We start from the raw sequence: 26,447 nt of genomic DNA, 5'->3' as shown, positions 1-26,447 counted from the left end.
CCTGCCAGGCTCCCCAGGACCTCCCACCAGCTCAGAGATGGCAGCAAAGCCCCAGGTGAAAACCCAGGGCTGCTGGTGTGGTGAGGGCTGGGAGGATGAGGAGAGGACCAGCAAATGTCACCCAGAGGCAGGGCCTGTGTGAGCCTCCAAGCACAGAGAGCTTTCCCCAGGAAAAGCCCCATTTCCTCAGGAACCAGCCCAGCTCCTGCCATTCCCAACTCCACATTATTGGGATTTTGGGAGAGAGACAGGAGCACTTAAAAACATTTCAAAGCATGATTTATGATTTTTCTTCTACAGTCTCATGAAGGAGCAAGTGCATCTTCACCTTATTCACAGGTGTTCTCAGTCAGTGGTCACAAGACTACAAGGTCACAAGGTCTTTTAAAGGTTATTTAGACAATAAACTAATGTCACAAAAGAATGTTTTTACTTTTACACCAATAGTTAATTATTTTGTTTTATATGTCTTTGTTGCTGTGTGGACTTTCTTAACCAATCATATAATGACACACAAAACTACTTGTTATACCTTAAACTTCTTATCTTTATCACTTCTATATCTGAACTTTAAAACCTTAAAATTTTCTACAACCTAACCTGATTTAAACTCATAAATAAACTCTATTTATTTAACTCTATTTAAACTCAATAAACTCTATTTAAACTCATATTCTTATGATTCTAAGTCTGGAAGCTTTCTGCAAGGCCTCAAGTCAAACCCTGTGTCCATGTCTACATCTGAGTTTGTATTTACAATACCTTGAGAGCTTTCTGTGTTTGGAATTCCCACATGTGACACAGCACCCACTCTGTGCTCTCTGCACCAGGAACACTTCACTTCTCACTGCTCTCCCATTCCAGTGGGAATGAAACTCCCAGTGACCCACACAGGTGCTCTCCTCACCCTGAGTAAGCCTGCAGCTTCCAGAGACTACTCCAGGAACAATTCCTTGTATCAGTAAATATCTATCATCACGACATATTCCTCTTAAATCACCCCTGTGCTGTACCTTCACTATTGATTCCATTAAGCACACTGGATATTAACACCATTTTCAATGTTTCTAAGATTTACAGGAGTATTAGCAAGACACAGCTTATAACCACAATATCTGCTCACCCTCCCAGCTTTCAACATTACACACATGACAAAGAAACACTCACTGAGGGAAAGGAATAAATCCTGGAGAATTTCACAAGTCACTGGACTATTCAAGTGTTTTGGAGAAGGCTACTGATTTTAAACTACTGATTTTAAAACTACTTTGGATGATGAAGAGAAATAAAGATTAGATTTGAGTTTAGCACTCTCTGGGTGTGGTATATCAGGCTCTGGGCTGGGATCTTCCAGTGCAGCCTTGTAGGAATGACAGGATATTGATTTACAGCCTGTGTCCCCTCTGTCACCTCCTCGCAGCCCCTACCTGGGTCACAGCCCCAGGACACAGTGACAGTCCTGGGAACCTAACTTGGGTTAATCTCAGCATTTAATTGTTTAAATTGTGTGGCAAAAGCATCGAGAGGGATTTGCAGACCAGGCCTTAGGTCTGCAGCAGCAAGGCCACACCAGCCAGCACCCACTTGGAGGGGCTTTCCTTCGTTTTGAGGTTAAAAGTCCACACATAGGTTGGCCCTCTCTGGCGTGTTTTGTACAGAGGACACGGGTACAAGCCTCGGGTGTCCTGCTTGTCGTCAGGAATGGCCTTGATGAACACAACAGGCATGGCTGAGGTGAGCTCCTTGAGCCTGGCGTCCGTGATTGTCCCAGCCTGCAGAGAGAAGGGGACAAAGCCTCTGTCAGATCTCCAAGGTGTCCATCAGCTGCTCCCTGATGTACCTCCCGTGATCTTTATCCCAGCTGCTCCTGCTGGGGACGTGCAAACAGCTTCTCCAGGGTCAAGGGGCTGGATGAGTCTCTTTGAGGAAGGAGGGTCTGGATCCAAGAGCTCCCTGTCTCACCACAACCCTCCCCAGCATAGATCATCTCAAGGGTCCAGCTGCCTGCCCTCTCACCAGATACTCAAACCCTCACATCTGAGCTGGACTTGGTGTGGGAACCGTGTCCCTGGCCCTGTGCAGCCATATTATGAACAAAGTTTCATTTCTCTTGTCCTGGTTTCTACTGAGGTCCCTACATCACCAGGGAACAGGGACAGGTCAAGAGGAAATGGCCTCAAGCTGTGCCAGGGCAGCCTCAGGCTGGACATTTCTTAGCTGAAAGGATGATTAAACATTGCCAGGGGCTGCCCAGGGAGGTTTGGATTGTCCATCCCTGGAGGTCTCCAACTCCTGGAGGTGGCACTCAGAGCTCTGGGCTGGGGACAAGGTGGGGATGGGGCACAGCTTGGCCTGGATGGGCTGGGGGATCTTCTCCAGCCTCAGTGACTCTGGGATTATTGTCATCCATCTCTTTCTCAGAGTATTTTCAGAGCAGAAGCACCCTGTGGGAGGTGCTGCTCGTGGTGGGAGCAAGGGTGGACACCTGAACCACTGGGATGGAGAACAGCCCCAAAAGGCACCACAGCTTCGTTCCCACTCTCATGGATGCAACCAAGAGCATTCAAAATGACTTTTCTGAGGGAGTATCACCATTAAATATCAAGTCCCATTATTCTCCTCCAAGCAATGCCCTGCCCAGCAGGCTGCCCAGCCCAGGAGAGGGAGAGAACCCTGCCACAACAAGAAATCAAGTTTGTTTCTCTAATTTTGGTCTCTCTGCCATTTCTTTCTCTCTTCCTGACAATAAAATACCCTCCACATCAATCCATTTCCAGGGAAAATTGCCTAATGGAGGCTACAGAGACCAAATGAAAACAAATAGGGAAATGGGAACGAAACTTTTCAGCACTAAAGAAGCTGCCTCTCACTGCAGCTGAGCTTCACATATCATCGTTATTCCAAATGCTCTCAGATCAGAGTTGTGGGGTGAGATTCAACCTCTCCAGTAGTTTATTTAGTTCTGCAAATGAGCGAAGAAAAATCATCCTTCTTGCCACACACCTCAGTTTAATTGTACTAATGCCATCTGTTATGCTCAGCCATGATAAATCCAACTCTCATTTAGGATTTTATATTTCCAACGTGCTGAACAAACATTAAATAGTTTGTATAATACCTTGCAAAGTAGCTATTTATGAAACATTATTATGCACTCTTCTTAAATCCACACCTTTCATTTCTGAGACTGGGTTTTAATCAGGTCTTTTTCTTTCTAATTTTTTTTTTTTTACTGCTGAGAATACTTCAAATGAAATTTCCAAGAGATATTCTACCTGTTTCTGGGTTAACAAGAGCTGAAATCTTCCTGAGGTACCTCTTTGTAAGATACCATTTTGTTATGTCTGGGCTGATTCTCATTTGCATTTTTTATCGCTCTCATCATCAGAAATTAATTCTGCTCTGAAAGCAATTCTTCCTGACTAGCAGCACAGCACTCGTGGTGCAAAAACACCATTCTGTGCCTGGAGAGCTCAGATCCTAAAGGATCCTTCACTTCTGCTTGTCCCAGATTCCCACAGGCAGCTGAGAGTGGCCGTGTGGCAGTGCCACGTGTCACCAGGGCTGAGGGCACAAAGAGCTGTCACAAAGCAAGGCTGGTGACAGACGGGCCCAAACCCAGACCCTGTGAGCCACCCGAGGTGGCCCAGCACAGGCTCCTCACACCACAGCCCCTTTGGGGTCAGCTGGCCCAGGGACCCCTGGCTGCCTTTGGGATGGAGTCACCTGTGGCAGGGAACGGGGACATGGAGCCAGCAGGGAGCACCCCAAGGTGGTCCCTGAGTGATGGATGGGCTCAGTGGCTTCAAATGGACAAGGGGAACAAAAAAACCCTTCCCTGTGAGGGTGGTGAGGCCCTGTCCTGTGGCTGCTCCATCCCTGGAGGTGTCCAAGGCCAGGCTGGACGGGGTTTGGAGTGGCCTGGGACAGTGGGAGGTGTCCCTGCCCATGGTGGGGTGGAATGAGTTGAACTTTAAGGTCCCTTCCAGCCCAATCCAGTCTGGGATCCTGTGGCTCCACGGCAGGGGCTGTGCTGTCCACAGCTGCCAAAGCTCCATGGAGCACCCCTGGTACAAAACCCAGCCCTGCCCTTCTCCCACCACGCTCCAATCCCCTCGGGAGGGGCAGGGCGCACTCCTGGCATCAAACTCTCGATTGCAAAGAGAAAGAAAGCCAAGAATCAGTCAGCAGCATGAGAGAAAATGTCTCCAAGTGTCCCCAGCCACAGCATCTTCTGTCACTGAGTCCCAGTGACTTTAACAGGGCTGCAGCAAGAGATCATTTGCACCCAAAATAATCTGCTTAGTTTCATTTCATCTAATAGCTGCCTGCTGTTTTGTAATGAATGTTTTATAAATTTATAACACCCAAGGGCAAACATAAATGTTTAAATAAATAGAAAAATGTGAGTAACAGAACATAGAAGGACTCTTTCCTTTTTTGGAGGCACAACCTAAATGTGAAATATTCTTTTAAAAGTGGAGGTGTTCCCCAGAGGAATTCTTCTTAAATGTGGCCTGCCATTTTTATCAGAGGATTAATTTGGAAGGAGTACAACCCAAAAGAGCTGTGCACCTGTTTTAAAACTCCTGCATCCATTAATGCACACTGGTACTCACTGGATTATAGGTAAAATTAATAGTTCCACTAGGTAGAAATATTTCAGTGTGAGCAGCAACCCATAAAAATATCCTTTTCCTTTCTGAAATAAATTGAAGCATGATACCCAGAGATTATGAATGGCTTCATAAACATAATTGCTCAGTATCTTTCAATCACAAGGAAAATGTAATCAGAAAAACACATTTACTGGAGTTGGGATGGTCTCTGAAGACAGATCCCATTGTGGTTTGCAATCACCCACACCAGCTATTGGAGGGAAGCAGAGAGGAGAAGCCAAGTGTTTCCCAAAGATTTCCGGCTTTGCACCACCAAAACCTCTCACTCCACTCCCAGCATTACCTGGAGATGGGTAAAACTCAGACAGAACTCAATTTCTAGTAACAGTGGCAAAGAAAACATCACAGCAGGGACTGGAATGTTCTTAAATGGAGAATTTGGTATGCAGGACTGGGAATATTTAAAAACACTCTTTGATCTGGTGTGTCCAGCTGATTTCTGTCAGGTTTTTAGGGCAGCAGAAATCCAGTGCTCCCTGTGGTAGGGGCTGTGACCTCCCAAGGGCTCTGTGTGGCAGCCACACCAGAAGCTTGGAGAAGGGAACAGCCAGGGAATAGTGGGGAGGTGGACAGGGCTGGCAGAGATTTGACCTGAGCCACTGAGATCCTCGTTGTGATCTTCCAGCAGAGCCTTTGCCAATGTTCCCAACTGCCTGTGGTTTCCCAAACCAAATTTAGGCCATTTCCAGAGCAAAAAACAGCCTGGAGCTTTGAACTCCCCAAGGATATGTGATGAAATGGCATCCACCAGGGAGGTCACAGCTTTAATCCCTGATTTAATAATCCCTAATTTCCTATCCTTCATGAAAAGCATTGCAGAGAGGGAGATGACAAATAAGTGGAGAGTTAGATCTGAATTGCAAGGTCACACCTGTGGCTTCTCCCTCAACCCCAGAGCCTTGCAGAGCTCACCTGAGTGTCCCAGCGTGCTCCCTCCATGAACAGACCGTGGACATAGGCTCCTTCACGAGGAGCACTGGCAAAATCCTCTCTGCTCTTCTTTGTCACATCACACTGCAATGTCATCTTGTCCAGGGGCCACTTGTTCTTGCGGGCCGTGCTCTGCATGACGGCCGTCAGGATGGACTGGGGGTTGAAGAACCCTCCAAGCCACAGCGTGGAGGGTAAGGAGAAGTCCCTGGTCCAGGCTTCGAGCTCGCTGATGCGGGCCAGGAGGTCAGCAAACCACGAGCCCAGGCTGGCCGTGGAGGGGTAAGATCTCTTCAGCCAGGATTCGGGCACCGTGTCCAAGAAGAGGGAGTTCTGCAAGGCCTCCATGTCGCTGGTCATGGTCAGTTCCCCCTGGTGAGAAAGGTCAGCACTGACAACTGCCCAGCAGAGCCTGCCTGGGAGCAGAGCTGGGCCAGGACACGAGGAGGAGCACAGCACCCCACACAGTCACTGCTGCCCACCTACCGTGGGTGACTTCATGAGTTTGGGGTTTTCCTGCACATTTTCTACTGCATATTCCTGCATCCTGCTGCAAAAATACCACTGGGAGGAAAAGCTGTGTAACAGTGGCAGCAGTGGTTGTCCTGGTGGTTTTCTGTTTTCTCTCATGGACTGGCAGATTTTCAGGGGTGTAAAGCTGTTCTCACTCCCTGCCAGGGCAGGATATTGGAGTTTATGGTGATCTGCTCTAAAACTGACCAAATATTTGTTTTGTTAAGTCCTATCCCCCTCCTCTCCTCCACTTCCCCTCACTCCTCCCTTCATTTGCTGCTTTGCAGTGCAAGATTTTCTTTTTGTCTTCACGTGTTGTCTGCAAATGTAATCACAGCTCCTTCCACAGCAGGGAAGGAGCACAACAAAGTAAGATATGATTCAGCCAAGTGAGATAAAGGAAGATGTTTGACTTTTCCTTTGTGCAGTAATTAATTAGTTTTAAAGCTTTTAGAAACCTGTATCAGTTCTGCCAGAAGAGCTGAATTCCAGGACATTCTACTGAAATGAGGGTGGCTGAACACTGGAACAGGTTGTCCACAGAGGCTGTGGAGTCTCCATTCCCGGAAAAGTTCAAAACTCACCAGGGCATGGTCCAGAACAATCTGCTCTGCCTGTCCCTGCTCGAGATGGGGTTGGACCAGACAATGTCCTGACCAACTCCTCTGTGATTCTGCCTCACTCAAGCCAAGCAGGACACAAAGAGAAAACCTGCAAATGCCAGCTCAGCTTCCCTGGCATGGAATGATCTCCACAATTCAAATCTCTGCACGCTCTGTGCTCAGCTGGAGGGGTACAACACCCCCAGCACTTTGGAGACCCACAGATAATGTCACTGCTCTCCATTATAAACACTTCCTTTTGTTCCCTTATCATTTGGCTAAAATGTATCTGATTTACAATTTCTCTTTGCCTCGGGCTAAGTGTTTTTGGAAAGATTAACTGAAATCAGTTGAGCCATTGCTGAGAACAAGAGGGAGGGAATTGGGTCAGTCTATTCACATTAAAAGATTCCAACTGTTCTTTCCCAGGCCTTCAGTGCCTCCAGCCGTGAGGTCAGCAGAGGTGCCCTTTGCTGGGGCCACAAGAATCTATGAAGCTTTAGCAAAAGTTGAAATCTTCTTAAAGCAACCCCCACAGTTGTTTAGCAATGCTTGTCAGAGTCCAGCAGTTAAAGATCTCTGCAGTTTGTTCCCGTGCTGACCATGCCCTGTGGCTCACACTGACAGCTGAAAAAGACCTTTAATATCACCAAGTCCAGCCCTACAACTGTGACTTGGACAAGGTGTGGCAATTAGATTTAATGTGGGGAAGAATGTGCTGTTTAATGGAAGGGGATTGAGGGGATGCAGAGTGTGCAAATAAACCACAAACAAAATTAACCACAGGAATCTGGAACACAGGGTGCAAACCTCTCCCCAAAGCCTGCCACAAATCATGGCAGGGAAGGAGCTGGGATCTGCAGAAAAGGCTCCTCAAAGGGCTGCAGCAGCCTCAGTGCCTGAGCTGCCATTCAGAGCCAGCCTGGGGAGGACAGCAGAGCAGGGGAGCGGCAGCGTTTGCCATTTCTTCATCTGCTGCTTGCTGCAGAGACACATCTGAAGGCTCTGAGAGGCCATCAGTGACAATTCAAAGAACCGTGGAGCCCTCAAGGCTGGAAAAGGCCTTTGAGGTCACCAAGTCCAGCCATCAGCCCAGCAGCACCACCGTGCTCACTGCTGAACCACGGCCTCAGTGCCACATCCAGATGGCTTTTGGGCACTTCCAGGAATGCTGACTCCCTCCAAACTTGCCCTTGGCAGCCTGTGCTGATGCTTGACAATGCTTTACATGAAGAAATTTTTCCCAATATCCAATCTAAACACACCTTAGTGCAACTTTCAGAGTCCCCCTCCCTCCCAAGGTCTTTGGATTCCCATCCCAAAATCCCCTCCCTGGGAAATGTTAATCCCCCAACAGGATGGACTGGTGCAAGGCAAGATTAAACCTTTGCTCCAGGCGTGATTTGTTAAATGCAGCAAGGTTTTAAAGGCAGACAATGTCTGAACCTGCTGGGTTTCCCCATGGAGAGCAGATTTCTGGTGGATAGAGAAAATCCCGAGTACAAAGGGTTTAAGACGGGTTTGAAGCTAAAACAGCAAATAAGGTTAAATTAAAAGCTGGAAGAAGCAGCATTTGCAATTAACATTAAAATATGAGGAACATCCTCCCAAAATCTCCATCATGATCTCCATCCTCGGGAGAAACTGGACACAAAGAGGAATTATCAATGGGCTGGGCTAAAGCCATGGCAAGACCATGCAGGAAGAACAACAAGTCCTGCACTGGCCACAGCAGGACACTGAAACAGGAGGATTTTGTGCTCCTGCAAGTGCTTTGACGTGGGTAAGAACGTGGCAGAATGTGTGCAAGCAGCCAAATTGATTTAAAGACAACCCCCCCTCGATCATATATCATGTCTAGTTTTACTTTCACGAAACAAATGAATTAGCAAATGTAATTCTCAGCAAGGCTTGAGAAAAGCAATTTTTAAAGCCTGCGCACTCAAGCATGCTTTGAGTCTCCTGTGAGGGTTCAAAGCATCTACAGCAGCAATCTCATAGAGTTGTCCAAACACAATTATGCATAAATTTGCATTTCAGATTCTGAATACTAAAGTGCATCAGAAATTATTCAAGTTACTTTTTATTTTTTTTTTTTTTCCAAATGCTGGGAGTAATTTTCATTTAAAGACACCCTCGAAGGAAATCCTAATCAGCCTGCAGCCATTACCTCAAGATGAGCACACCATAGGCACAAACTGTTTCCTCAGTTCAGGTTATTTTCACTCGATACCCAGCTTGACGATCAAAATCTGGTCTTTGTTATTTTGTGATACATATTATCCTCATTTTGGAGGCTCATCCTTCACCCAAATTGCAAACCAGAGGATCTGCTTGCAAAAAAATGAGGCTGGTACAACATTAACATGCAAGTGCTTCAGCCCAGCCTCTGGTTCCACCCAAGCCAGCCAGAACAAAGGGCTTTGAAATGCAACATGCCAGTTATTTCTGATGGCTACCAGTCTATTGCAATTTCTCTTCCTCCTAATGGGATGTCTCCTATTTTTGGACCAAACAATCACTTTCTGCTACGAAGACACTATGAATTATTCAAAAATTCAAATTAGCCGTGACATTTCTAAATCGCCTTCTTTTGGCAGATCCTTCAGTCAGTTAAAAACAATAAGCCTTGTTTTTTTCTTTCTTCTGGGCTTTATTTATTCTCTGCTGAGCTCTGTAGGGCCTGGCTTGTAAACTCTCCTCCTCTGAGCACTGTCAGTGCAGGCCCCCAGCCCCAGAGATGAACGAGCCTTAACAGCTCTTTAATTGCCAGGAAGGACAATTAAAGCAGGATTTCTTCAGTGTAAGGCCCAGAAGTCAAGTCAGGGCAGCATCAGAAAGAGCCATCAGCCCCCTCTGGCTGTTCTGTGGTCCCCAGGGTGTGGGAGGTGACATGAGGGATGCTGAGCAGGCTTTTGGGTCAGGCACAAACTCTAACTCAGCTCTGCAGAGACCCACACCTGACCTTTGGCTGCAGAGACAAGAACTGGGCTTGAGTTGTGCCAGGTTTGGAGATGAGGAAAGCTTTCTTCAGGCAGTGGGCTGTAAAGAACCAGAGCAGCCTGCCCAGAGCAGAGGTGGAGTCACCAACCACAGGCTGACAGAATATTCCCAACTGGAAGCACCCTCAAGGATCCTTGAGTCCAACTCTTAAATCAATGTCCTGTCCAGGGACTGAAGCCACAGCCTTGGTGGTGTCAGCAACAACTGAGCCAAAATACCCTGGAAGTGCCCAAAAGCCATCTGGATGTGGCACTGAGGCCGTGGTTCAGCAGTGAGCACGGTGGTGCTGCTGGGCTGATGGCTGGACTTGGTGACCTCAAAGGTCTTTTCCAGCCTTGAGGGCTCCACGGTTCTTTGAATTGTCACTGATGGCCTCTCAGAGCCTTCAGATGTGTCTCTGCAGCAAGCAGCAGATGAAGAAATGGCAAACGCTGCCGCTCCCCTGCTCTGCTGTCCTCCCCAGGCTGGCTCTGAATGGCAGCTCAGGCACTGAGGCTGCTGCAGCCCTTTGAGGAGCCTTTTCTGCAGATCCCAGCTCCTTCCCTGCCATGATTTGTGGCAGGCTTTGGGGAGAGGTTTGCACCCTGTGTTCCAGATTCCTGTGGTTAATTTTGTTTGTGGTTTATTTGCACACTCTGCATCCCCTCAATCCCCTTCCATTAAACAGCACATTCTTCCCCACATTAAATCTAATTGCCACACCTTGTCCAAGTCACAATTATATCTTGTTTGGGGCTCTGGGACTGAAACATTAAATCACTTCTGTTTACCTGTCTCAGGAAACTAAATTTTCAATTCCACTGCCTTATGCTAGAAAATAAGAGAAATCTGTTTATGATAATTGACTACATAAATATCAGCTTCTTTTAGAAAGGGCTGTGCACACTGACCCATCACAAGTGTCTGGGGTATCTCTCCTTTAACAAGTGCCAGCAGCAAATGCAGCACAGACACATCTGCAGCTGCTGGCTTCAGGGTTAGCTGGGATTTGGGAGCAGCTTGGTGCCTAAAATTTGGGATTTGGGAGCACCTTGGTGCCTGAATCCTGAGCCAAGCCTGCCTGTCCTCGTGCAGGGTGGGCAGCTGAAGGTTTCTTTTCCAAGGTGCCCTGGGAGAGGTTTGAGACATCATTCCATCTCAAGGCAGGCCCTCCTTGCTCACCCTCAGCTCCTCCTGTGAATGGGGCTGGGTGAAAGCCCAGATCCCTCAGCCGTGTTGTGCACACCAGCTGTGGGATCTGAGCATCCCACTGGAACAGGATGCCAGCCTGGAAATGATGGAGCAGGGAATGCCCCCAGACTGAGGCCAGGAGATGCCCCAGGGCCCAGTTGTGGCAGAGGGTGAGGCAGGGCAGTGGTGAGGCTTTGTTCTGCCAGCTCCAGGCTGCATTCCTGTGCTACCCTTGGGCGTTCCCAGGGCATGGATGGCTCCTGGCTGTGGGGAAGGGTCCTTGGGGGTGACAAGGTGGAGGGAAATGCTATTACAGAGCACCAGGACCTGCTCCCTGACCCGTGCTGGTCCATCCCCTGAGGGGCAGCCAGAGCCTTTTCTGTTTTGTGCCACTGAGTGCCTGGGGGGATGCGGGAGGTGACTTCTCCCAGTGGTGGATGCAGCATCAACCACAGCCCTCCCTCACACCCTGCTGAAGCCAGAAACCACATCCTGGGGGCTGTGGCAAAGCAGCACCCAGGGGACACAGACATGTCCCTGCTGGGGCAGAGTCTGCCTTCACAGCAGGGTGGGGAAGCGGCTGCAGTGGAACCCCACGGCCGGGCACTCCCTGGCACGTGGCTCACACCCAGCAAGGGCAATTGGATCTCTTCCAAAACTCTTGTGCTTTTAGCCTTTTTCTCTTACAGTTCTGGACATTTTGTGCCTTCACACAAAACCAATCTTTGATTTCAGCTCAGCCTGTGCCTCTGAGACACTTTGTTCCAGGCTCCCCCCACTCATGGACATTTTATGAAAAGGTGTGATTTTTGGCTCACCTTTAAGTAGGCCATGTCTCAATTTGTGAGTGACCTGCTGTGGCTGTGGCACAATCTGGGGTGGCCAGAAGTGCTTGTCCCGTTCCCAAAAGCCAAGCACTGCTGTGTAACACCTCCCAGTGCCTGGGGACACTGTGCCACTGCAAATCCATCTGTGAGCCCTGTGGAGCCACGCTGGCTTTGCAGCCAGCAGCAAATTCTTCCCTGTGACCCCTTTTATTCCCTGAGCAGCACCCTGCAGGATTTTCTGGCTCTCCTACTGATGCCTTAAGATTTTAGCTTTTCTATTTTTCAGATCCTGCACTGCATTAGTGCATAACTCTGAACTCCATACAGAGTGTCAGCTACTGTCCTCACATTTTGGTGAGACAAAACAATCCCTCTGGGCCTGAGATCCAAGGACACACCACAGCCTCAGGGCCTGAGAAGTATAAAAAAGTGAATTGGGGAGGAGCAAACTGGGGGAATGTGACCTCATTACCTGAAGCTGGAATTGGAGAATTAACCCCTGATTGCAAATTGACCAATTTCTGTATTTCTGCCTGAAAAACTCATGACCATTGTCCAGTTTGGGTGTAACCTCTGGGTGGCTTTGACTGCCCAAGGTGTATCTATTGAAGGCCTTTAATAAATACCCACTTTATATAATAAATACTTTCCCACTTCTATAAATACCTGCTTTATAAAATAAATACTTTAATAAATACTTAAATACTTTAATAAATATCCACTTCATATCATAAATGACCACTTTATTATTATACCCAAGCTGGAATTGGAGAATTAACCCCTGGCTGCACATTGACCAAAGTTAATTCTGCCTGAAAATCTCATGGCCATTGTCCAGCTTGGGTGTAGCCTGTGCGTGACTTTGACTGCCCAAGGTGTATCTGTTGAAGGCCTTTAATAAATATCCACTTTAATTCTCTTTACTCTACTCTAGGAAGCCACTCCAAGGCATCAGTACCTTCAGCCCCAGCTCCAGCTCTGCCAGCGAGCGCCGGATTTCGGCGGTGAGGACGTTCATGCGCTCGCACTCCTGCAGGGCAACCACAGCATAGGGCGTCCTCTCCTCCACCTTCGCCATCAGCTCTGCCATGTTGAACTCGTCTGTCAGCTTCTCCAACATCTCTTCCAGAAGGGCTTGCACCTGTGCCAAAGGGAGCAGAGAGGGGGATGCTGGTGAGCGACCCCCAGGCTCGCAGCTGCCTGAGCTGTGAGAACTCCCTCTGCCCCATCAGTGTCTCCAAAACCATCCCTGTCAGCCATGGGCACCTTTCAAAGAGCTTGCTCCATCCTATTAAAATCCAAATGCTGACAGAAGTTAACGTCAGAGGAGCAGCTTGCAAAATGATGGTTTTAAAATGTTCCCGTGACATGTGGCAGCCTCCTCTCCTCTCTTATTTCTCCTGAGGTCACAAGGAGATGGATGGGGCTGGAGCCTCAGCTGAGCCTCAGGACAACACAGCTCATGAGCTGGTTTACTCTGGTGTATTGATGGAGAGAGGTGATTATATAAAATTGAATTTTAAGCGGAATTTGGCATTCTGGACTAATGGAACCACAGAAGAAATAACAAAACAAAATTATTTTCTGGTCACCGCCACAGCTTCTTCAGAACTCTACATACTAAACAGGGAAAGCTCCAATGCAAGAGGATCTTCATAATGTCTAAAAAATTAAATGAAACAGCCAAAGCCCTTTCTGCCAATGAGGCAGGAAGCCCCTGCTGTCCATGGGATCAGCTGCACTTCCCAGGTTTGCCGGGGAAGGTCTCATTCAAAGCTTTGTTTTATTTCTGAGCTGGAATCTGAGCAAGACTTCTGCTTGCTGGGGACCTTTTGGGTGCACATAACACAGTTAAAATTCCATAATCCAGAGAGCCAAACCTGGCATGCAGGGCCAGAGCCAGCTAGGGCAGGGTAATTAGCCAGGGCCACCAATATTCACATTTTGGACTCTGTACTCCAATTCCCTCCCGTTGCTGCTCTTCCCAACCCTCGGCTCCCGTCAGCAGTGAGGCTGTGTGGGCTGTCATTGCAGCCACACAGGTGGCTAAAGCTGGAAAAGCTCCTCAGCTGCACCTCGGGGGCACTACAGAAATATCTGCTCATTTGAAATCCCCCTGCAAGTCCCTTTGGCTCTGATTCCTTCACAGCAATTACAGCTCGTTTGCTGCAATGTGACCTCGGAAATCTGTGGGAGTAACTGGACTTGTCAGAGCCTCAGGAAAATGACAGGCTCACATTTTCCCTGGAAGCTCCCTAAAACCACCCCAGCTGAGCCAGGGGCTGGATATCCTTCTGTGGAGGAGCTGAGACAAGGCTCTGCTCACTCCCATCCAAGGACCAAGCGGAAGGGCCAGCTTGGATAATGGCAGAGATCACTCTGGGGAGGAAATGAGCCGTGGGAGCGTGTCCCCAGGCACAGCACAGGGCACTGAGCTCACACTCCGCTTGTTCTCAGGCAGATCTTACTCCCAGACAGAGCCATGAGGACATCTGTGCTCCTGTGAGAGTCTTCTTGGCTGTCACCAGGAGTTTGCAGGGTGACCATGACTTGTGACACCACTGCTGGGGCACTCATTGATCGTTTTGCTTCTCTGGCCGAGGAGTTTGTGTTTCAATAACAAAAGGAGTGGGAGGGGAGAAGACAGCACCTACATTTGCTTCTCTGAACATCTTGTTTGGCTTTGCTACCTCTGGATTATTCCCCTCACCTCAAGTTTGAGTATGAACTGAAAACTGACCAGGCTGGGCACTTGCAGGAGCCCTTAGGGAAGGCAGTCAGTTCTCCAGCTTCACACCAAGCCAAGGAAGCTGGTGTGAAACCAAGGCTTTATGTGAGCTGCCTGTTAGCCGTTCATTCAATTGCAAGTCTTCTAACACAGAGCTGGCACCTTAAGGCTGCAGGAGTAAAAGCCCAGCATGTGTTGGCTGATTCCAGATCTTGTCAGGGATGCTTGGGCTGTGTTTTAATGAGCTGTGAGTTTCCACAGGGAGGGCTGGGATCAGCCCAGGACAGGTGTAGCAGAGGAGTGCAGCTGGAAATAAGGAATTACAAGGCCCTTGGGAGCTGGGGGGGCACGGTGGCAGCAGCAAGAGGAGGGCTGAGCTCGGGGGGGCAGGCAGTGTGCTCAGGGGCCCATTGCTATGCCAGTCACAGGGGTGCACAGGGACTGCTGCTCAGGGAAGGTTTATTTGCAACACCTTCAGAGGGTGATAATGAAGGCTCTTCAGTGCATGGGGTAATTAAGAGTCACTGTCCTGGTACTGCCAATACTCAGTTACATCCCACCAGGGTGATGTTCTGCATAAAACCAGGCTTTAAGGCAGGCAAAGGCAGAACACAGGACTATGGACAAGCCTGAGCTAGAAAGGACTGATGGATGAGAGAGGCATCAAAGCCCAGCAGCTGCCCCTGAACACTTTCACCATCTCCTCCTGGTCCCCACTGCCCCTGAGCACTCTCACCATCTCCTCCTGGTCCCCACTGCCCCTGAGCACTCTCACCATCTCCTCCTGTGTCCCCACTGCCCCTGAGCACTCTCACCATCTCCTCCTGGCTCCCCATTCCCCCTGAGCACTCTCACCATCTTCTCCTGGCTTCCCATTCCCCTGAGCACTCTCACCATCTCCTCCTGGCTCCCCACTCCCCCTGAGCACTCTCACCATCTCCTCCTGGCTCCCCACTCCCCCTGAGCACTCTCACCATCTCCTCCTGGCTCCCCACTCCCCCTGAGCACTCTCACCATCTTCTCCTGTGTCCCCACTGCCCCTGAGCACTGTCACCATCTCCTCCTGGTCTCCATTCCCCCTGAGCACTCTCACCATCTCCTCCTGGCTCCCCATTCCCCCTGAGCACTGTCACCATCTCCTCCTGGCTCCCCATTCCCCCTGAGCACTCTCACCATCTCCTCCTGGCTCCCCACTGCTCCTGGTCCTGTGCTGCTGTCCCGAGGCTGCAGCTCCAGCACCGTGCGCAGGAGCCGCTCCGAGCGCTGCGTGAGGAACCCGATCTCGGCGTTGGGGTGGAGGCCGTACAGGTAGGGAGACTCTGGAGGCAGAGCATCGTCTATGTACTGCACAGAGACATTCAGGAGCACGTTAGGAACAGCCCAGGGTGCTTTGCCTGCAGAGCTTCGGTGCTGGAATCATCCCCCCAATAGGTCAGCTCTGCCTGTGGCTGAAACACCGAGGAAATGATGGAGGAAGGAGAACAAATGTTTACAGAGCCGCTCCTGCTCCTGCTGGGAAAATTCTGTAATTGCTGGAGTTCAGCTTGGCTCCTGTCTCAGGCTGGACCTTCTCTAGCAATTATCTGCTGTGCATTTCAGCATCAGCATCCTGAAATCTCTTGTGGGAATTGAGCTTCCAGTAGTTAAGTTTTATGAACAAAACCAGCCTGATGTGCCTCTCTCTGCTAGTGCATTTGTGTACAAAGAACAGATGAGATCAGTAAGTAGATCAACAAGACCCTTCAGTGATTCTCATCACAACTGATGATAAAAGGAGCTTGAAAGGGCCGTTCTAGCAAACAGTATGTGGATGTAATTTTCCAGGAACCCCACTTAAGTCTCAAGCACCAATACAGTTGCTCTATTCATGCATGAACAGAATGAGCCCATGATGAAGTAGCAAATTACCATTAGACTTGGTTCATCCAGGGGAATGCTGAAGCATCCACAGGAACACAACAAAATGGGAAATGAGAGAGCAGTGCAGGAACACTGCAGCCCCGCTCCTGCCTCCTCAGGCAGATTTTGGGGCAGTTCCGGAAGACATTCCATTGACATGAATAAATGATGCCAGCAAACAAAGAGCTTACCTTGTGATAGCCATTATAATCCATGTTCCCTGGGAGGGGAAACCCAGGAGCGAGGCAGAGCTCTCCCTCCATCATTTCTGGCTTAATAAACTCTTCCAGGTAGGTTCTGCAGAGCCGCCTGTCCCAGTCATCCGTGATGTGACCTCCGTACATGATCTCGCCCACGAGGTAGCGCAGGTCATCGTAGGGGACCTGGGCGTGGAGCAGGGTGGGCTCAACCCAAGCACTGCCTGCACCCTCAGGGCTCCCACCTCAGCAAACAGACATCAGGTGGGAGTTCAATCCTGCCCCGGGACAGCACAGTGCAGCTCCCCACTGAGCCAGTGGCACTGAGGTCTCCCATCCCCTCCCAAGGGAGAACTGTGATGTTCTAAACCCAAGGAAATGACATTTCAGGACAGCTTCAGGCCACCCTGGTGGTTCAAAGCCACCAGCCAGCCCCCCTGTGGTGCCCCCACCTTGGAGCTGGCCTCCAGGTAGTTGTAGAGCACGTTGACAGAGATGGTGAGGTCGCCGGTGCTGAAGGGGTACGAACGGTTCCAGCCCTGGGGGCCGAACTTGCGCCGTTCTGCCACCACCGCGTGGAAATAGCAGAGGGTGAAGAGGATGCTCCTGAACTCCTTCTCCTGGCTGCACATCTCCAGGGTGTCCTGCAACACAGGACAGCTGCCCTCAGCCTCAGCCACTCCCAGGGAGCCCAAACACACCGGACTTTGGACAGGGGTGAATCACAGAATCAGAGGCCAAGGCTGGGAAACACCCCCAAATCATCAACCTTCAACCAAATACCCCTGTGCCCAATTAATTGTGAACCCTATTTTTTAACAATTTCAGGGATTTGTCTCCACCACTTCCCTGGGCAGCCTGTTCCAGAGCTTAACCAACCTTCCAGTTTAGAAATGTTTTCCTTACATCCAACGTGCACCTCCCCTGCTGACGCTTGTTGTCATTGCCCCATTGTTCCCTGGGACAAGAGGCCGATCAAATTGTCCTTCAGTTCATTTTTGCATCACACACACACGCTAATTTTCAATGTCAGTGGCTTTGCATTGCAGATTTATTGGCAAATTCTAGCAAATATTTTCTGACTTAATATTTACTGTTCCCAGCTCCGAGTGGCTTTGCACAGGAACACAGGGAAGGAAGGACACGTGCACCCACTCAACGCCCCATCACCTGCATGTGCTCCACATCCCTCACCAGAAAGATGGGGAGGGAGCCACAAAATCACAGAATTCTCTGTTGGAAGGGACCTTCAAGTCCTTGTTTTTCCAGCCCCTCTGCCATGGGCAGGGACACTTTCCACTATCCCAGGTTGCTCCAAGCCCTGTCCAACCTTTACCTTAAATAAATGTTAGACCTTTAATCCTCTGAGAGCACGACAGAGCTCAGGGTCTGTGCAGAAAAGGGGGAATCCCCCACTCTAAAGGGTGCAAAGCATTGACCAAGTGCATTTGATAATCAAGAACATCCCAAAACCTGTTTTCCCTTGGATTAGGCAGCACCCTAAGCTCCCTTTATCAGCATTGAGATGAAGAACTGCTTAAAATACATGCAGAAAACCTTTCTCATTTTAGGAAACATCCCCAGAACAACCCAGTTCACTCTCATTTGGCCTCTCTTCAGTTGTCAATTCTTCTTCAGCTACAAAGCAGAACAATATCCCCTGCACAGAATAAAGGGTCTTCTTTGTAGCCTTCAGCTGAAAGCTAAATTTGAACATCTCTTCTGTATAAAGCAGGGAAATGAGGTGGAAAAGGGACCCCACCCACTCGCTTCAGGATTTCTGATAAGAGATGTTTCATAATCCTCCAGCAATTTAGAAAATGCTAATTACTATTGATTGAAATGAGCAGCGGCAGGATGAAAATGTTACTTGGGGTGAAGGTTCTCCCCTCCCTCGGTCTCCAGGACATTTTCTGGAGTCCAAGATGATGAATGACAGTAGATAAGAATGGAATAATCTTCCCTGACCACTGGCATTAATCCTTGCATGGTGCCTCCCCCCACACCTGCTCAGCAATGTTCCCTCCTTCTCTTGGGGTTCTCTCCACACCAACATCTGAGTACAAAACCAGCCTTGAGCTGCCCCATGACCCAGGGCCAGGTGTCCACAATGGTTTGGGGCTGCTCTTGCCTAATCCCAAATAACAAGAATCTTTACAGAGACCATTCCAGAATGGTTTGGGCTGGAAGGGACCTTAAAGCCCACCCAGAGCCACCCCTGCCATGGGCAGGAACATCTTCCACTGTCCCAGGCTGCTCCAAGCCCCATCCAGTCTTGGGCACTGCCAGGGATCCAGGGGCAGCCACAACTTCTCTGGGCACCCTGTGCCAGCCCTCCCCACCTTCACAGGGAGGAATTTCTTTCCAATATCCAATGTAGATTTGCCCTTCTTCAATTTGAAGCCATTCCCCTTGTCCTGTCCCTCCAGGATCTTGTCCAAATTCCCTCTCCAGCTCTCTTGGAGTCCCTTTAGGTACTGGAAGGTCCCCCTGGAATCTTCTCTCCTCCAGTCTGAACAACCCCAGCTCTCTCTGCCTCTCTCCTCAGCAGAGGTGCCCCAGCCCTCTGATCAACTCAGCAGCCTCCTCTGGACTTGTTCCAGCTGTGTTTGGAGCCCCAGCGTGGGGCAGGTGGGGCTTCACAAAAGCAGAGATTTCCCACAAGAGAAAACAGCCCTGCAAGATCTGCCAGGCGTTCCCAGCACAGCCATGGGCTGGATGGAGAGGCTGGAATGTCAGCACCAGTGATCCTAAAGGACAGTGGTGGGGCTGGGAGCACCTTCAGAGCCTTGACGGGTCCTGCTGTGAGGGCTGGGTGTGCCAAGGCTCGGGCAGCGCACCAGTGAGTGCTGGGGAGGCAGGCCATGGACTCAGCACTCCTAGGACAGGAATCAGCAGGAACACGAGTGCTCAGCCCTCAGCCCTTGAGGGAAATGGGGTCATGGCCGAGCTCCCTGGCTGTGTCCTGCCCTGGGGCCCACGGGCTGTTCCCAGGGAGTCCTGCAGGGATGGGATCCTGCCCTGCTCCTGTCCCACGCTGAGAGCACAGCTCATTCAGCCACGGCCTCACAGCCCCTCTGACACTGATCCACACCCTCTGGGGCACCAGGAATATTTCCATCACTTCCCCACACAGGGCTGTTCCCCTGCACAGGAGGGACAGGGGTCAGTGCCTGCTGTGACAGGAGAATTTTTGAGCAATAAACACAACGAGCACCCTGCCACGGGCTGCTCTTGTGGGCCAGCCACTCTCACACGGCCTAATTGAGATCCTGGCAAAGCAACTCCTGCCTGCAGGCAGCTTCCAGCTCAGATTTGCAACACTCCTGATGTCAGCAAGGCCTTGAGCTGAATGGCCTTTGGGCACACACCAGCAATCTGCGTGTGCTGCCCTGGAGAGGGATGTGGGATGTGATCAGCAGTTCTGAACCTCTAACCCTGGTTAAACAGCAGGCAGCAAAGTGAGGTTTAACCTGCTCACCTCCCACAGCTTTGGGTGTTAGATGTCAGGTGCCACTCAGCAGCCCAAAATGGAAAGACCCCGAAGGAGAAATCAACTGAAACATGACAACATCTCCTGATGCTGCAGTCAGAAATTTGATTCTGTACTGAAAGAGCCTTTCTGAGGTGCTGGAGTCACCTGGATACATTTAAAAACAGACTGGACCTGGCACCCAGTGCCGTGGTTTAGTTGGTGAGGAGGTGTTGGGTCACAGGTTGGACTTGATGACCCCAAAGGTCTTTTCCAGCCTGGTTAATTCTGTGATTCTGTGTGAATTTGTGATCACACATGAGGGAGAAAATTATTAAACTGCACAGAAGTCTGGTGTCCCGTGCCCTGCTGCAGGAAAGAATCTCAGAATCACCTGAACTCTTTCTTGGGAAAACCAGTGTTTGGAAAAAGATCTGTGCCCAGCTCGTGGGGAAGAGCAGAGGGATGCTGGACCCAGAGATGCAAAGGGACTGGGGAGGCAATGTCCATCGTGCTCCACAGGGGCTCCTGCAGCCCCATCATGTGCCCAACCACGCTCCCACCTGGCTGAAGTTGTCCAGGGCCTTGTGCAGGTTGGCGTGGATCCCGGTGGGGGCCTCGCTGGTGATTTTGATGGAGTTTTCCAGGATGCCCTGGGGAATGATGTGGCTCTCGGGGCACGGCGCCGGCTCCGCGCTCACAAACACACGGAAATCCCGGTGGCTGCCCTGGCTGTGCTGCTCCAGCTTCTTCTCCAGAGAGCTCAGCCACTTGGCCACCAGGTGGATGTTCTGGCAGGGACAAAAGGACAAGGCTTGGTCAGTCCCCTGATTACACCCCCATGTGCTGAGCAGGCGATGCCTCAGTTTCAGCTGTGACATTCTCCAGGTTCTGCCCTGCACTGGTACCTAACTCTGAACTCCACACAAAGTGTCAGCAAGGTCTCCTCACAGCTCAGGCACACACAACAATTCTTCTCCAGCCCCACAACCAAGGACAGCGCTGCAGCTCCAGGCCCAAAAAGTGCAACCAGCAGGGAATTGAGGAGAGCAAGCTGGGAGGATGGGACTGCATCACCTGCAGCTGCAATTGCACAATTCACCCCAAGCTGGAAATGGAGCAGAACTGATCCAAGAGTGAAACTCCTGAGCCAGGGCCCATCCTGGGTGCAGCCACGGCCGGGCTCTTGCAGTGCCCAAGGTGCATCCTTGGAAGGGCTTTTAATAAATCCCTGCTTTATTCCTTTAACCCTGCCCAGCCTCTGCTCCAGGAGCCTCTCCAGGCACCACAGGCACCAAATCCATCCCACTGATGGATGTCCTCTAGAATTTGGGACTTGTCCCAGCAGTGTCTGTGTGCAGCTCCCAGCCCCAAAGATCCCTGTGCATCATGAACATTTGAAAATTCAAAATTTTCAGTATAAATCAGCAGCAGAGCAGCAAGTCCCAGCTGGGCTGGTTGGGATCTCAGGGCTGGAATTATCCTCATTTCATCAATACCAGCTGAGGTGATTCCTGGGGAGAAAAACTGCTCTTCCTGGGGGCAGATTTGTTATTCCTGGGGAGCAGAGTTGTTATTCCTCCCCCCAGCCCCACCAAACTCAAATAAAAAAACATTTCTTCATTTTAATCAGAATTACGGTGAGGACCCTCTGTAGCAGTTCCTGGGCAAACAAGTCAAGCAGGTGATTTCACAAAGTCCTTTAACACAAAGGGATTTATTTATTCATGCAACTAATTGGACACATCTTTCAGAAGATTAAGCAGAATCGTGGGGAGATGGTGAAATGGATGAAGTCAAGCCTCAGTTTTTCTCCTAGAGTCCTATACAGCATTACAGTTTCCAGGCAAGAAAACAGCATTTTGTTATATTAGGAATGGGATATGTGGACTAAACAACCCTTGTTTTAAAGGCAGGTGTGCAATCCAAACTGGCTGTGCTCACAGGCACTTGGGATGGTGATTTATCCCACCCCAAGAAAGGACAAAGAACTTGCTAAACCTAAATTAAAAGCTGCAGCCAGAAAGATAAACTGCTTGGAGGTGGCAAAGAAATTACATAAAGGAACCATATTAGAGGCTGGGAATAAATATATATCACCTGTAAACGGGGTCAGAAAGGAGCTCTCATGGTTAAATAGCAGAGTAATGGAGATTATTAGGAGTAAAATTACGTTCTTCAGAAAGTGGAAGTTTTGTCCAAATGACAAAAACCAGAAAAGAGCACAAAGTAAAAATGGTAAAGTCAAAAAAGCACTACAAGAAGCAATTTTTTGAAAACCATAAAAGCTAATAATAAAGCCTTTTCCAGAAACCAGGAACTTACCAGAGAATCTATAAAACTAACAAGCTCAAGGTCTGCAGGGAGTGCCCATGGAAGGCCAGGCCAGCCCAAAGCAGCCCACATTTGCAGGAATATTCCCTGCAGAGCTAGAGCAGGTTTTTAGCTGTGTCCAGTTGGGATTTTGGGTATCTGCAAGGCTCAAATCTCCACAACTTGTCTGAGCAATGTGTGCCACTGTTCAACCATACTCACGGTAAAAAAAAATAATTAAAAAATAGTATAAGATAGTGAAATGAAATAAAATTAAATGAACGTTTAAGGGAAATTTGTATCTCAGTTTTAACCCTTTGCTTCTTGCTCTTTCACTCAGCACCACTATGAAGATTTTGACTCCCTCTTCTGCACTTTCCCTGCCAGGAGGGATTTAAACACACCAACAAACCCCTCTGAGCCAAACCCCAGCTTTTGGAGGTTAAATAACCCCATCCTCCCCTCATATAACAGATGCTTCAACCTCTCAAATGTTGCAAAGACTCTTAAACTTGAAGCAGCAGATGAAGAGCTGTTTAGAGGGGTGGATGAGGTAATAAATAATGAGAGGGCTCTGGGAGCAGATGGACTCACCTAAAAGGGCCCCAGATGTGGAAGGGCTGCAGCCCAGCTCAGGAGGCAGCAGCCAGCCTGGCAGGGGCTCCAGCAGGACAGGACTCAGTCCCCAGCAGCACCAGTTAGGAAAAAACAGCAATCTCAAAGTTCCAATGCATTTTAGAGAGCTCAGCTGAGGATATCACGGTGTTAGCTGAGTGTGGTGGGGCTGGAGCTGCTGTACCCAGGAGCTGCCCCAGGCTGGGCTGGAGCAGTGCTGGTCACTGCAGGGGTCAGTCCTGCTGGGACACAGCCAGGGACCAGGCTTGGGGACAAGGAGCTGTCCCAGCTGGCCCCAGGGATGTCCCAGCCTATGGAATCCTGCTCAGCACGGAGCAGGAGAGGGCAGGAATGTCGGGAGGGGGTGTTTGTCTCCCCCAGTCACCGTGGGTGTGACAGAGCCTGGCTGAGCCCCTGCCTGCCCAGGGAAATGGGGAGTGAATTCCTGACTTTGCTTCTTTGCCTGGCCAGCTCTGGCTTTCCCTATTGAATTGTCTGCATCTCAGCCCGTGAGTTTTCTCACTTTTAACCCCACATTTGGCCCCATCCCACCCCTGGGCAGGGAGGGAGCAGCAGGTGAGGCTCAGATTCCATCTGGGGTTAAACACAGCAGCTCATCCCCAGGAACTTTTGGAGAGGGGATTTCCCCAGGCATGGCCCTGCTTGGAACAGGAATTGTCTCTGTGGGGTCCCTGTATCCCCAGGCGTGGATTTTCATCCATACCAGCTCTTTTCCCAAAAGCAGCATTGCTGCAGGTAAAAGGAAAGGTCTCATAGGCCACCAACCAGTTAAAACACAGCTAACAGGGGTAAGGAGACTACTGATAGAGCTTTAACTCCTCACCATATCAAAAACCGTCTGAAAGAGCAAGTGATTGGTGAGCTGACAAAATTACTCATGAGACAAAGCCATTTCAAGTCCTGAAAATAAAGCCTGGGAGTGAAGAACTGCAGGAGGATGCCATCATTCTAAGTGACTGGCAATGACACTGCAGAAGGAATTCAGTGGTGATAGATGCAAAGAAATGCACTCAGGAAAACAATCCCAGCTACAGATACACACACTGATGGGCTCAAAATTAACTATTATCACTCAGGGAAGAGATCTCAGAGTCCTTACAGTTATTTCCTGCAAATCACAGTTCAATGTTTAACAATGCAAGAGCAATCAAGCGCCAGCAGAGGAACAGAGAATAAAGCTGCAAACGTTATTTTGCCACTCCATAAATCCTTGGTGGGACTTCATTTTGTAAACAGCACCCAGCTCCCACTCCTCTTAAATCCAAAAGGATTTAGCTCCCACAGAAGGAGACACTCCATCACCAGGGGTTTGGCCATTTGGAGAGAGCAGAGGCTGGCAGGGGTGAACAGAGCAGGCTGCAAGAAAAGTGCAAGTGCATTTTCATGTGACACAGAACTCAGCTGCCAATTTACTGCTTCAGGGTGTTAGGGGAGTTGAGAGAATCACAGAGTGGAGCTGAGCTGGAAGTCACAGAGAGGAACACTGAATCCTTAATGCTGGGAAAAAAGCTTTAAAATCACCAAATCCAGCCACCACCCCAGCCCCAGGCTCACCATTCACCCACGTCCCCAAGTGCCACAGCCACATGGGTGTTGGACACTTCCAGGGATGGGGATTCCATTACTGGCCCATTCCAACATCCCTGCACGGTTTGTGCCCCTTCCCTGAGGCTGTGGATGTGCCTGTGCCAGGCAGGAGCTGTGCCTGGGCTGTCCAGACACTGGTGCCTCTCAGGGAGCTCCCCCAGGGAAACACAGGAACCTCTTCTGCTTCTCTGCTGGAGGACTCAGGTGCTTCTTGTGAGGTGCCAGGGGAGCCAGGCAAGGACAGATCCCAGCTGGGCCTGGAGAAGAGCAGGAACTTTGTGGAAAGGAAAAGCTGAGGTGCTTTAGGCTGGGACAGAGTGGTGGCTGTCACTGTTACCAGGATTTGAAGCTGCTGGAGGGATGGGTCAGCACTCAAGAGGGACTGAGGGCTGTAAGTCAAGAGAATTGGTGCTTGGGGAAGCCACAGACACTTTGTGGCCTCCAGTTCTGTTGCCCCAAATCTGATTGACATGGCTTGGAATAATATTTTTATTTAGAACTGCAGAAATTCCGGCTCCTCACCTGAAATGATTTAGGGTTGTGCTCACATTGCATGGATGAGATGGAGTTTGGGGTGTGGAGGGAGATGAGAGGAGATGCCTGGGAAAAGGGATTGTTCTGGGGTTGTTTCCTCACAAACAAGGACTGTGTGAGGAGCAGCAGACAAAATGCAATTACACCTGAGTGCTGCTGCACCACTGCTGGCCTGATGCCCTCAGGATTTCAGGAGATCAGATCGTCCCCAGGGTCCAGACAACCAACTCATTTTACAAACAATCAGGTAGGAGTGGACTGAAACCTGCAACCAAAGTGGTGCCAACACCACAGGGATTTAATAAAGTAGGAGAAGAGCTCAACAAAATATCAAAAGAAAAATCGTGCATTAAGTATGAGTTTAATCATAGTCTGCATATGTGACCGTAAGTGTTTTCATCTCTAATTGGTAGTTTCTTCCCACATCTGCTTTTGTGGTTTTAGATGGCTCAAAAATAATTGCTTTTGCTTGTGTTGACATGACACCAGTGATCATTATTTGTGGGTATCACTGCCTGCTAACAGCCAACTTAGGGAATATTTCCAGCCCAGTGATAATTGAGTGCATTTATATCCTGTTCTTTTGTGATAGAAGGGATGAAAAAGAGGAATAGATGAAGCCAAACATGGGCTGCTACTAAGAATTCATAATTCAAATGAATATATCTGGCCAGGCCAGACAGAGATGCTGCAGAAGGGATTCAGAGGTTGGAAAGAAACTTTGCAAATTAATTCTCAGCAGTCAGGTAATGAAACCTGAGAGAATACATCTAATGAGTGCAAGTGGTCAGAGTAATTGAGATGTGTCAGTTCTCAATAATGAGCCAATGTGGGCAGTGTGAAACACACCCTGCACACTGACCATGAACCCTGACCCTGTAAACTGATCCTGCACACTGACCATGAACACTGACCCTGCACACTGACCATCCCCACTGACCCTGCACACTGACCCTGCACTCTGCCCATCCCCACTGACCCTTCACACTGACCCTGCACACTGACCATGAACCCTGACCCTGTAAACTGATCCTGCACACTGACCCTGCACACTGACCATGAACACTGACCCTGCACACTGACCCTGCACACTGACCCTGCACACTGACCATCCCCACTGACCCTGCACACTGACCCTGCACACTGACCCTGCACACTGACCCTGCACACTGACCCTGCACACTGACCATCCCCACTGACCCTGCACACTGACCCTGCACACTGACCCTGCACACTGACCCTGCACACTGACCCTGCACACTGACCATCCCCACTGACCCTGCACACTGACCCTGCACAATGACCATCCCCACTGACCCTGCACACTGACCATCCCCACTGACCCTGTAAACTGACC

General features: G+C 49.7%; 1 protein-coding gene across 1 annotated transcript in view; it reads right to left on the bottom strand.

Annotated features, from left to right (window-relative positions):
- Window positions 1-281: 281 nt before the first annotated feature.
- The window catches only part of LOC131585928 (dynein axonemal heavy chain 9-like), an 89,019-nt gene continuing 62,853 nt past the window's right edge, over window positions 282-26,447 (bottom strand). Inside the window, exons 19-25 of the mRNA XM_058852587.1 lie at window positions 20,584-20,811; window positions 17,001-17,192; window positions 16,543-16,734; window positions 15,626-15,796; window positions 12,683-12,865; window positions 5,592-5,981; window positions 282-1,772 (exon numbers count right to left, since the gene is read on the bottom strand). Coding sequence (XP_058708570.1) covers window positions 1,545-1,772; window positions 5,592-5,981; window positions 12,683-12,865; window positions 15,626-15,796; window positions 16,543-16,734; window positions 17,001-17,192; window positions 20,584-20,811 — 1,584 coding nt within the window. The 3' untranslated portion in view covers window positions 282-1,544. The remainder of the gene's footprint in view (window positions 1,773-5,591; window positions 5,982-12,682; window positions 12,866-15,625; window positions 15,797-16,542; window positions 16,735-17,000; window positions 17,193-20,583; window positions 20,812-26,447) is intronic.

This window comes from Poecile atricapillus, chromosome 17 (genome assembly GCF_030490865.1).
Source record: "Poecile atricapillus isolate bPoeAtr1 chromosome 17, bPoeAtr1.hap1, whole genome shotgun sequence".
Classification (NCBI taxonomy): domain Eukaryota; kingdom Metazoa; phylum Chordata; class Aves; order Passeriformes; family Paridae; genus Poecile; species Poecile atricapillus.
Note: the sequence above shows the minus strand (reverse complement) of the source record. Positions and strands in the feature narration are given on the sequence as shown.